The 12640-nt window shown below is 43.1% G+C and overlaps 1 protein-coding gene across 1 annotated transcript; it reads right to left on the bottom strand.

Annotated features, from left to right (window-relative positions):
- Window positions 1-4159: 4159 nt before the first annotated feature.
- Window positions 4160-8408, bottom strand: PDC (phosducin). The gene is made up of 3 exons (XM_058030441.1): window positions 8348-8408; window positions 6539-6699; window positions 4160-4684 (listed from the first exon to the last, which is right to left on the bottom strand). Exons 1-3 carry the CDS (start codon window positions 8406-8408, stop codon window positions 4160-4162), a joined length of 747 nt encoding a protein of 248 aa, XP_057886424.1.
- Window positions 8409-12640: the final 4232 nt, after the last annotated feature.

Here is a 12640-nt window from a genome sequence, read left to right as displayed (position 1 = left end):
CAGTCAGTGGAATCAACAGGCAGGAATCAGGAGGTGGGATGACATCCAGGGGAGGCTGAGGGTTATCCAGAAAATGGGAGTAATTTTGTAATGTGATTCAGAATATGGTTGGTTTAAAAATTGCTCTACTACCATCTCTGTTAGAAGGAGGAACAGGGCTGTAATTAGAATGAAGGCACTGTCTTTTGTCTCTTTTTGTTAAGGAGAGCAGGGTGTGCTTTTGAAGGTAAAATACAAAATGATTATTCTTTAGTTGCCTGTAACACAAAATGCAGCCACAGAAGTGAAGTACAGCATCTCTGACACCAGAGAAGATAATTGTCCTGAAACACTTTCTGTAGTTGTTCTTGTTTAGTACTTGTGGTGTCAAAAATAGAGCTTGTTGGGATGTATTATTCCAGGGTTCCCCTTGAAAAGAACTCTTCCTCTTTTTTCTTCCTCTCTTAACATTTGCTAAGCTTATTCAGTGCTTAATAAATGATCCTTTTCTTTGTGGTCATGGTGAAATTAATCCTTCAGTTTAGGACTAAACTCAGTAGCAGAGATCTCATTTTCCAGTTTGGGCTTGGAGGAAGGCAAAGAAAGAAGTTGCTCTGGTGGAGATTCCAGGTATAATATAAGAGACAGTTGAAGTACCATCTGTGCAATAATAAATTAATCAACCCTGTCAAAGAAGAAATGAGTAATTTGACTTGTACCTACAGATTGAGCCTTCCAGTCATCCTGCCATGAGGAAATTGTGGATGTAGAAGAAAGCAGGTTCTCACTTGTCTAAGAATTACAGGACTAACCAAGAGAGGATTTTATTGTCCCATCCTTTTTTGTACCATTTTGTACTGTTGATAGTGTAAGATAATGAGGGTTTAAGATAAAGTAAAATGTGTGTGTAAGAGGAAAGGAAAACAACCTTTTAAAAATCTGTTTCCTGACTACTGTATAACTCTAGCTCAGGTTTCATTGTAGGTTTATCCTTTTCCTACATGTATAATACCCCAAAGCTTTCAGTCTGAGAAAAATCCTCTATGACTGATACTGAGCTTTGTTAACTCATGTCCATGATTGCAGATGCATAATTTATTTTAGTATGTAAGAGTTCAGAGGAATCATTTGGACTTCCATATCTGAAAATCAGGCTCTTCTAAGTATAGTTCTAAAATTTATAGTACAAAATAATTTTACAGAATCATTATTTTCTGTGCCATGGGGTTTTAAAATGTGGTTTTAAAAGCCTCAGTGGTCTTGGTCACTTGGTCTTGGAGGTTTATAATTCCTCACATCTGAAGGCAGCATTTGGTGTGGTAAGTTGTGACAGGTTGTGATGGTTTGACCCCAGCTGGCAACTGAGGACCACACAGGGCTTGTTCACTTCCCTGGGGCAAGGGGCAGGAAGGTTGGAACAAAGATAAAACTCTTGGGTTGCAATAAGAACAGTTTAATAATTGAAATAAAGTACAATATAATAATAGTAGTAATAATAATAATGAAAATGGAGATAACAAAAGGAGAGAGGGGAGTACAGTCCAGACAGATGAGTGATCCCAGTGCAGTGAGTGATCCCTCCCCACCCACCCAGTGATGCCCAGCCCCTCCCTCAGCAGCCTTCGGCCCCTCCTGGCCACTGCCCAGTTCCTGCCCTGGGCCTGGCATGCCCTGGTGTGGGATATCCCAGGGGGATCAGCTCTGCTGGCCATGCTCCATCCCAGCTCCTGCTGCAGCTGGGACACTGCAGAGTCCTTGGCTCTGCTCAGCAGCAACTGAAGCATCAGTGTGTTATCAAAATGATCCTGTACTGAATCCACAACACAGCCCTGTCCAGGCTGCTGGGAGGAAAGTAACTGTCCCAGCTGACAGCAGGACACTGGCATTGACCAGAGGCTTTGCTCTCAGCCTGAGCAGCAGTGACACCACGGATAATTTCTTCTCCCTTCTGCTCCATCAGAATATTTTGGGACTTGGGGTCACTGTAACTTTGAGTCAAAATGAAGAGTAACCACAGCCCAGGGTAGCAGGCAGGCTGTTCACATGTGCTTGTTGAAGCATTTACTGTTTGCTACTCAAAAACCTTTATACAGTAATAAATGTTTAAGTCAAATCTTGCTTTTTGCTTTTAAGGTTGGGTTTTTTTCCTGCAGAAACTGACAACTGCTGTGATTAGAGTATTATTTGCAACTTCATTAGTCATGAGCTTCTGTTGAGGCTCGATGCCACATTTGTGTTTGCTCTTTGGTTTTTGTTTTTAAAATTACAGGTAGAAGCAAATCCTGCTTAAGCACGTTAAATCTGTCTCTTAAATTGGAGTGTCAACTTATACAGTAGCTGTAGGTGGAGCTTCTGTGGTGTTTTTGTTGGGGTTTTGTGCTTTCAGCCTTGTTCTCAGAAAAATGAAGCTTATGTGATGAGGCTGCTGATGTACACCCTCATAGCTTTTAAAACAAGCTGGATAAAGAGGGAAAGTTCTCACGGAAGTTAAGTTCCCACAGCTTACATGGAGATTTTTTTGGTGTGCAGAGGATAGAAATTTTTCATGTCTCTTCTTCAAAATATGTCATTAAATGCAAGAGAAATATTGTTCTGCTGTTCAGGTAACTGGTTACTTTTGTGATGGACAAAGATAATTCAGTATTTTCTACCTAAACTCCTGTAAGGTCATTGGATTTTCATGCTGTTGGGTGCATCTGAAAGTGGTAGATCTGCAAATATTCTGAAGAGACAAATGATGAAAGTGGCTTTACCTGAGGGGTCAACTTCATGCTTCAGTAAGAGGAGAGAGGACTGCTCCAAGGGAAAAGCTTTATTTCCCCTGGAATTCCATCAGAAAGACTCGGGACAATCTCTCATTCAGCAATTTACAGCATGGAAATAATGACATTTTAGGAACATGCTGTTGGGATTCTTGGTGTAATCAAGTCATGAATTGTTTTACAGGTTAGAGAAGATTGTAAGTGAGATGATAATGAACTTCATTTGCACTGCTTAGTGTGCATGATGTGAAGTTTCTGGATCTCTGTTAAAATAGTCATCCATGGAAAAACAATTCAGTAGCATTTTAATAGAACAAAAGGAAAAATAAACAAACAAAAGAGAAATAGTCTTTAAGATTTTGACAATCTCAAATATTATAAACTAATCTGTGCTGTTAAGATCTTTAGTAAGATAAAAGTACTTCCATCCCCAGTCAAATCCAGCCTTTAGCTTTGCCAGTCTGCAGAAGTCTCTGAAGTGTTTCTAATGTTTTTGTTGTTTTGTACCAGAGAATGTCTATAGTAAATTTATCCCATATCTTCCACTCAATCAGATTATTAAATTGTAGTTCTCAACAGCTTCCCTTTAACAAAACTTAAAACTTTGATTATAGTAAATATCTAGTGAGTACTTACTAATATTTCACATGTTTCTAAGAGTAAGGTTATGTACTACCAATATATTCCACACTTCCAATGGCAGGTTTTGAGAGCTGATAAGCTTTATTCAGAGTTATTACATAAGCATAACATACTTTTCCAGAAAATCACAGGCATTTTAGATGCTGCTGCTCAGCATAGGGAGCACTGATGAATTGAGATCAGTTGATGCTGTGTCTGTGTCAGCCGTTTGGGTGAAAAACTTACAGGAGCACCAAGCTAACTTCTCCCTTTGCATCAGTATGGAGTATTAAATGTGGAATGAAATAATGACCTAGATACTTGAGCCATTTAGGAGTGCAAGGACTGTGGCCCATTTGTCTGACCTTAAAATTGCTTGTTCCTGCCAAAGTTGGTAGAAGTGAATCAGGAGCCAGGACTGCTGTAACTCCAGAGCATGGAGATGGCTTTTTGTGTGCGCAGAGGGATGGACCACTCCTGTCCCCACTGAGATGAACGACTTGTGCTTTGCGGAGACAGGCATGGGCCCTCAATTTTTAGTCTGTTTTTCCTATATTTCTTAAATATCACTGCTGTTCTTCCTATTACTTGTGGCTGGCATAGAAGTATGTGCAGGACTGCCAGCTGTATGTGTTGTAAGTAGAATTCACATGCTAACAGTTAAACAGTTTTTATATCTTTATTTGTTACAAGTAAATCAGCAAAGACAGCCTTTTCTAAGTGGGATGGGCATTACTGACATTGATTTACAGCTGACTGAAGAGAAAGGGGAGGCAGTGATGACTCTGGCTCTAATATTATTCAACATCTGGCTCATCCGTGCCGTTTCCCAGCGCCGGAAGCTCCCTCTCAGGTAGCAGCCCATACTCATTTAAGAAAGCCTCCACATCCACAGCAAAAAACTCCTCACCGAACTGTTCAGAAACACTAATGAAATTGCTCAGGAGCTCCCCAGCCTTGTAGACCAGCAGAGAGGGGAGCACCTCGCTGGAGAAGCGATCCCCGGCGCCCGTGCTGGAGGCCTTGATCTTGCAGAACTTGACGGTGGGGTACTCGGCCGCCAGGCAGGCCAGGCTGCTGTTGAGGGCCTCACAGCCCTTGACGCCGTCCTCGTAAATGTGCACGATGACCGTGGTGGTTTTGTGCTCCTTCTCCACGGCCTCCAGGAACTGTTCCCCGTTCTGCAGCTCGCACACGAAGCCGAACTTGGGCCCGAAGCTGAGGCGCTGGTGCATGTCCTGCATGCAGCGCTTGCGGTACTGCTGCAGGCAGCTCTCGTCCTCCTGCGCCGCGTGGATCAGCTCGTACTCCTGCATGCTCATCTGGGGAGAGCCAGAGAGGGATGTGAGGGACTGGGGGCCCCTTGGGGCTGGGATGGGGATGGACAGACACCCCCCCTGCTGTCTGGAGAGCACCAAAAGCTGAGCTGGAAGAGCCATCACTCCCTGCAGCAATGCCGTGTTGTCATTATATTACAAGTGTTCTATTATCATTACATTGCATGGGTTCCATATTGCTCTAGAGTTTCATAATGCCTTGATGTTTCTCATAGGCATCTCCTCTAGACACTGACTCTTCCTTGTCCTTGCAGTAACCGACTCCAGTTCTTCCCTCAGCTAACCAATCCACCCTTTCATAACACTCTTCTTATTGGCTACAGGTGTGGCCTGTTAACATCAGACCTGCTCCTAATCTTTAGTAATTGGTTCGGCTGCAACTCTTTAGGGGATAAGATTATATTCTATACCACCTTAATTTACCCATACTGTATCCCCCTACAGCTCCGGGAGGTCTTGTTGAGAGACAGGTGAAGATCCTGTCTCAACGCTTGCCTTTCAGCATGATGGGACTGAAGGCAGTGGCCACATCTGGCAAAAATTTATGGAATAAATTTTTTATTAAAATCAAAATTGATTAAAATTTCCACCAAGAGTTGGTGGAAATTTTGCCAGTAGTGAAGCAGGCTTAATTCCTGTGTTATTGGGTGTGACAGTGTTCACAGGGGTCCAAGGATTAGGGAAGAGACAAGGATCTGACTCCATGTTTCAGAAGGCTTGATTTATTATTTTATGGTATATATTATATTAAAACTATACTAAAAGAATAGAAGAAAGGATTTCATCAGAAGGTTAGCTAAGAATAGAAGAAGAAAGAATGATAACAAAGGCTTGTGTCTCAGACAAAGAGTCCAAGCCAGCTGACTGTGGTTGGCCATTAATTAGAAACAACCACATGAGACCAATCACAGATGCACCTGTTGCATTCCACAGCAGCAGATAACCATTGTTTACATTTTGTTCCTGAGGCTTCTCAGATTCTCAGGAGAAAAAATCCTAAGGAAAGGATTTTTTAGAAAATGTCATGGCTACAATTGGGTGTTTGTTTCCCCTCTGTTTCAGAATCAGTAAATGATCATGAGTAGTGGTGTTCAGGCTCAGAGCTCTATCCTGACTTACAGGTTTTTAAACCTGCTAAAAATTTTCCATTGCACTAACCAAGGATAGAGCATTGTGGCAGAGAAGGGAGGAACAAAGGTCAAGCTGTGCTGTGGTAGATGTGAAATACACTGCTTGTTTTACTGAAATTACCCTTTGCTTGAGAGAGGACTGGGTAAAGAGAATCACAGAGCCACTAATTAAGACTGGAAAAGCCCTCTAAGATTAAGTCCATCCATTAACCCAGCACTGCCAAATCCACCTCTAACCCGTCTCTGAGCACCATGTTCCTATTTTTTTGGATTCTTTCGGGAATGGTGATGCCATCAATGCCTGTGCAGCCCCTTCCAATGTTTGACCACCCTTATGGGGAAGAAGTTTTCCTGATATCCAATCTAAGCCTCCTCTGGAACAACTTGTGACCATTTCCTCTCCTCCTGTCCCTGTTCCTGGGAGCACAGCCTGACCCCCCTGGCTGTCCCCTCCTGTCAGGAGCTGTGCAGAGCCACAAGGTCCCCCCTGAGCCTCCTTTTCTACAGGCTGAGCCCCTTTCCCAGCTCCCTCAGCCCCTTCTGGTGCTCCAGACCCTTCCCCAGCTCCATTGTTTTGCACATGTGTTCTGTCTGCATTGTGAGAACTTTGCTAAGTCACATGGAATTTGAGTGGAAAATTCAAGATTTTCTACCTTGTAGCAGGCATGTTTTATACAGAGCCAAAGTTAATTCCTTGTGCTTATCTTACCTTACGGCAGAATCTATCTCGGGTGTCTTTGTCATCTCTGCTGAAAGATCTGTGTGGTGAAGACATTTGTCTAAGCATTTCTTTCTTACTCAGGGGTAAGGAGTCTCCATCTTCACTCTCTAATTTGAACTTCCTCCAGTCATTGATCACACCTTTGGGCCCTAAGAGAGATGAAGTTGGGTGAGAAAGTGGCTGCAACAAGAGGTTTCCTGAGAAGTTTGTGTTCTGTGCCGGTTTGTCCCTCTGTGCCTCATTTTATCTGTCCCTACTCCTTCCAAAGCACTCTCCAGGAGTGTGAGAACCAGAGCTTTTGGATCAATGAAAGAAGAAAGAAAAAAGAAAGAATGAGGGTTTTTCTCACCTGAATAATTTCAGAGATCTGGTTTCCATCAGGATACTTTGGAAGGATTTTGGTGAACTACATGAGCAGTTAACATGGATGAGGATGTTGAAACATAATAAAACTGCCATGCTGGCCAAAGGTGCTGTTTTGTAGACAAATATTTGGTTTCTTGATAAACAGGTTATTTAAATATTAATTTAAATATTTAATAAAATTTAAATATTAAACATGCATAAGGACTTGGAGTAAAACTAAGAATGCAGGACATTGGAGATTTTTTTAAAATCTCAAACAATACCTGTTGCACTGGAAGAGTAACCCATAAGGCAAATGATAACTGATTGTAATGCAGATCTTGATTTTTGGACCTGCTTGATTAAACTGCCTAAGTTTTGGAACTGGGGAAAAAAATGGCAAAATTCCAGTGCTGTTTATCAAAATGAAAACATTTAATCTGCATCTTAGATTATAAAGTAAAACCAAAGAATATTTCAGTGTTTCCAGAGGTGATGTTTCCTATGGAAAATTTAGAAAAGGCTGGGTAAAGCAGCTCTAATTTTCACAAGGAAGATGTGATGAAAATGAGATGTGGTGTGTGTATATATGTATATATATATATATACACATATCTATAGAATGGTTTGGGTGAGAAGGGACCTTAAAGCTCATCTCATTCCACCCCCTGCCATGGGCAGGGACACCTTCCACTAGCTCTGTGCATATATCATAATCTTGGCCACCAGCAGCAAGGCTGGTTGGGAAATAATCCTGGAGTTATTACAAGAGCTGCATTCATTATAGCTCCAAGGAAAGAAGCCCTTGGAGCAGAGGGAGGCAATGATTGGCATCCTGTTACCTGGCAGCAGGGTGGAGGAGCTGTAGAGCTGAACACAATGTCAGTACTTATAAAAATCCTGGTGATTGAGCACTGGATTAAAAAGAATGATGGCTTTGAGTGAGGTCTCTTTTTAAACCTTCTAAATGCTGGGCTGTGTTTGCCACAAGGGGCATTTTTAGCGTGAGTGTTCCTTCTGTAAGAAGGAAAAAATCATTTTGCCTTTCTAGTGAAACGTTATCACCTAGTTCTAATGTGGGTTTTGTTGCTCTTTTGTTGTCTTCTCTCCTCCCCTCGAGAGCAGAGTGAAGCAATAAACCACAGGAGTGAGGCAATAAACCAACAGGAGCCATGCTGGGCCATGGCTCTTGGTGGCTTTGTCAAGTGTCCCCTGTGTTTGCTCTTTGCTTCAGGTTTGAGGAGGAGCAGCACAATTTTGTAAATTACAACTGTTGTAATTTGGTGTTACCTGCCCTCCGTGGGGGCTGTCACTTGCCCCAAAACACCTTCTCATTGCCTTTGGAACCCGGGTTTTTGTGCAAGAGGTTTGGCCACTGGAATTCTGGGCTTCCCCAGTGAACACTGACAGTTTAACTTATTTTTGGGAAAAAATCCCAGTTAGTTTCCTTGCCTGTATGTGTTGCCTGTCCTTCAAAGTCTTCTTCCAAGCTGGTGTTGGCATTTTCTTCCATTTCAGTGGCTGGAGTAGGAGATGCTGCAAGTCCCAAAGGGAGAACAGTTAATGACAGGATAGCAAAGGGATAAACTTGCAGCAGGTACAGCACAGTGTGTAATTTCCTGTAGCTGGTGAGTATCAGTGAAGATCAAAATACACATGGTAATTATGGATCTTGTCATTGACCCACAGAAAGCAATTGGGATATATGTCAGTCTCCTTAAAACTGTGCCTGGCCAGATTCTCAGGGGAGGGTTCCTTCATTATGCTCTTCCTTCCCAGTCACTGGTGAATATCAGGAACATGGTCATGGGAAATAGTGGGTGTAAAACTTCCTGCAGTGGAAATGTGTACTGAGTATTTCCTTACTAATTTTTTTAATCCCTCTTGGAATTGTACCCTATTAATTTTCTGAGTGCTGTAAACATTTATTTTTAAGGGTTGCCCAAATTGCTCATTTCACATACAGAAAATGGAGCCAAATATTTGAACCTGTTGGGTAAGAGACCTCTGAACATCCTGGAGCTGGTTGGGCCATATTTATTGCAAAACAGCAAACTGATGCTGGTTATAAATCAAAATCATTTTCTTGTTCCACCCTTTCCATAAACCAGGCAACCCAAAGAACCAGATAACACTCTCAGGGCACTGTGATTCACCAGCACCCTTTTTGTCTCTTACAGTGGAGTTTTTGATGGAGAACCACATTTATTTTGAGTGTTCCCACCGAGGACATGATCCCAGACCAGTGGTGCCAGAGCACTACAGAGCAGCAAGAGCTTTAAGGCAGGTGATTTGAGAGTTCCCATTAAGTCTAGATTAGTTTCAGCTGTTCAGGTGCTAAGTTAAGCTTTGTTTGACTTCACAGTACAAAGATGTTCTCATGCCATGACTGCCTTATTTAAAAGCTGCTGAATTGTTAGACTGGAATGATAAATAGTGATGTATCTGCCTTCATTTTCCATAGCACCATCAAAGGATAACGTGGAATAACAGCTGAGCAGGACACAAGGTATCTGTATGTACTGGGACTAAAGCTGATAGGCAAATGTGCAAATAAGTGTTCCATGCATGTACTCATGACAATTGATCAAAACTTGTGGGAAACATTGCAAGTAAGTTTGGAAGAAAAGCAGGTAACTAATTAAGGTTCATTAGTATAGATTCTCCAGGTTGCTCTATAGATAGGCTGTTGTCACTGTAGATCCAGATTACCAGATCACTTGCTGTTCCCTCAGTTCTGAAATAGAAATCTGAACTAATCCCTTCTCACTAGGCAAAACTAAGAATCTTTGCCATGTCAGGGATGAACAGGTATAAATGCCAGGTCAAACCCTTAAGTCATTCCCTTGGCTTACACGGACATCTACAATAAGCTCTTCTGGCTGCTGCTGTGGATTTTCTTTGTTCTGGGGGGAACAAGAGGATTTGATTCTCTGTATGCTTTGCTGTTTCAGATCTTTGAGCTGAAAAACACAGGATATGAAATTCAAGGAACTTGGTTGCATGCTCAAACCAGAAAACTTGTCTGTGCTTTTCATGAAACATCTCTCTTCCCAGAGGTGGGAAGGGATTGCTTAACAAAGGAAAGATCTCTGTAAAATTTATGTTACTGATCTATTGTGCCCCATAAATCTGTGAAGATTACATGAATCATAACAGCATAAAGGCAGTGTTTCACCATTCTTCTGCAGTGTGGCACGAGGCAACAACCCTGACTGTGCACGGGATGGGAGTGGGAATTCCTAAAGCTCAATCCTGTCTCTGACTGAGCGAGGCTGGGAGCCAGGCATGCAAACCCTTCCCCTTCAGCTCGGTGGGGCTGTAAATCCTTGTCATTCTGATCTCAGCCCCGGGAGAATGGCTGAGGCAGGTGTTTCCCAAGTAGGCAGCTGAGGACAAGGCACACGGTCAGGCTGGTCCATGGGAGGGTGTTCCAGCACCTCTCCTCAAGGAAAGCACAGCGGAAACTCTTGCGTGTCATGTGTGGGCAAAGTCAGGCAATCAGTCAGGCAAAAAGTGGGCAGGGAACTCTCCCACATCCTCATCAAGGCTTGAGGTGGAGCTGTTGTGGCTGGCTGGGTTTTTTTTTTTTTGAGGAGGTGTTCTTTTATGTGCCAGGCAAGCGGCTTTTTCCAAAGCGAAAAATGAGCTTCCCAATAAATGGGGGAGTGTGGGTGCTGCCAGCTGTGGAGGCTGTGGTTATGCAAGGGCCTCTGTGAGGAAATGTCCGTGTGTAAGGCTGACTCAGCACAGCAGAGAGTGTCACAGAGGAGGTCAGGATGGCCCATCACGAGTGTCTCAGAGGAAAAGGTGCCACCTGCTTGCCTCTACAGGTGTGCTGGGAGCTGGTGTGCCTGGCATGGGGATGGCTGGAACCCTCCTCTCCATCACATGGCAGCTCTTGCTAGAGCAGCAGCCCCATGGAGAGGCTCGTGTGGCTGCAAGTGGGTCATCCTTTGTTGACTGATAGTGTTGTCTTTTAGTAATTCCTTTAAGGTCACCTGAATATGGTCACCAGCCTGAGTTGGCCTGAGAGCATTGTTGGGCCCAGCACTCAGAGGCAGGGATTCACTGCATGGGGATGATTTGATTCAGCAGGAATGGCCTTGTGTCCTGGAGAATGACCATCCCTGGCCATTCCAACCTCCTTTTACAGATTCCTTACTGCTTTACAGCTGATTATTTTCTTTTTTAAAAATCATATTACTGTGCAATCTCTCAATCCCAATACATGACTGGCTCAGGGTAGGAGCACAGAGTCCCCCGAGAAGGTGTTGCTTCACACAGCAGGAGGATGTGCAGTGATGGTTACATGATGATTAATGTCATCACTGGAGTTAATTATGTCTCCTGGTTCTAAGGCAGCATCCACAGACCTTCCAGCCCATCAGCTGCCATTGGTACTGATCCCAAGCATTCCCCTTGTACCATTCTGACATTCCAGATGAACAGCAGTCTCTGGCAAGGGGGGAATTGCTAATTTAGAAAGTATTTTGTATTTTCTCATTGGTTTTGATGACTGAAAGTGGCTCAAAGTTCAAATGGGTGTAGCAAGTTCTTATCAGGTCTGTGGGTCATCAATGCACTAGGCCCTATTTTGTCATGTGTATGGTGGCTTTACACATGTATTTTAAGAGACTGATCATTCTATAAGTTCTTTACTTTCCTGTCTTTCTGACAGATTTTCTGAGTGAAGAAATGGAGAAGGTTCTTGTGTCCAAAAAAACTTCTTCAGGAGGAAAAAAACCCAAATGCAAAGTATAGGCCTGATGCTGCCATTTAATCTCTATAGCTCTGGATGTGGTGTAGATCAGAAGCAGAATCCCTGTTACTGCTGCTCATTCCCCTGGTGTCATTAAACTGGATGGGCCAGCCTCATTACAGGGTAGAAATAACCATTTAATGAAGAGGTTCCTTTTTATTTAATATGGAAGAAGGTTTACTGCTTGGTAACAAAGCACAGAATCATGGAATGGTTTGGGATGGAAAGGACCTTAAAGCCCATCTGGCCACCCCTGCCATTGGCAGGGACACCTTCCCCTATCCCAGGTTCCTCCAAACCCCATCCAACCTGGTCTTGAACACTTCCAGGAAAGGGGCATAATTTTATGCCCTTGGCCTTCACAGAGAGGTCCCTGTTTACCCAAAATTACAATTTTACTATTTCCTCCTGGTCCTATCTTCTGAGGTAGCTCAGGAAGAAAGCACTGTAGCTTTCTTGTACACTGTAGCTGTATACTTGTAATGAAGACTTATTTAATCCTTGTAAAAGGATTGCAGCTGTAAATACAAAAATAGTGTCTTGCAATTGTGAGTTATAGTTACAGAAGAGAAGGAAAATAAAAGAAAAATATCCCTGAACCAGCTGTAAAAGGCAAGATGCATTCTGCAAATGACAAAGCCAACAAATAAAACTTGCTCTCCAATATGAGTCTTTGCTGCTAGTCCAGTACATAAACACGAGTAATATTTTTCTTAAAATGTAAACATGTTCTAGGCACAACTTTGCTGTGTTCCATCTGTGCAAATCCTCTGAAAATGCTGTTTGTGTCAGGGTTTAGGTAAGCAGATCAGCAGCAGGCTGCAGGTTCCCAGTGGTCAGTGGGACATTGCTAGGAAGCAATGACATTTTGGGGACCCTTGAGGGGGACAGTGAGAACTGAGAGGTGTTTGGCAGTGAGATGTGGTTGCACATCTCTGTGTCAAGCTCCCTGTGGGTGAGTGCTCAGCTGGGATGGGCTCCAA

Source organism: Melospiza georgiana, chromosome 9, assembly GCF_028018845.1.
Source record: "Melospiza georgiana isolate bMelGeo1 chromosome 9, bMelGeo1.pri, whole genome shotgun sequence".
NCBI classification, from domain to species: Eukaryota; Metazoa; Chordata; class Aves; order Passeriformes; family Passerellidae; genus Melospiza; species Melospiza georgiana.
This window is presented reverse-complemented; position numbering and strand designations above follow the sequence as displayed.

What these genes read in the sequence shown, in the direction of transcription:
- PDC (XM_058030441.1), bottom strand. Translation starts at nt 8,408, where the DNA reads ATGGAAGAAAATGCCAACACCAGCTTGGAAGAAGACTTTGAAGGACAG. An exon ending in AGGACAGGCAACACATACAG is followed by an intron (nt 6,700 to 8,347) that starts GCAAGGAAACTA and finishes CATCTCTCTTAG; the next exon opens with GGCCCAAAGGTGTGATCAAT. An exon ending in GAGATAGATTCTGCCGTAAG is followed by an intron (nt 4,685 to 6,538) that starts GTAAGATAAGCA and finishes GGCTCTCCCCAG; the next exon opens with ATGAGCATGCAGGAGTACGA.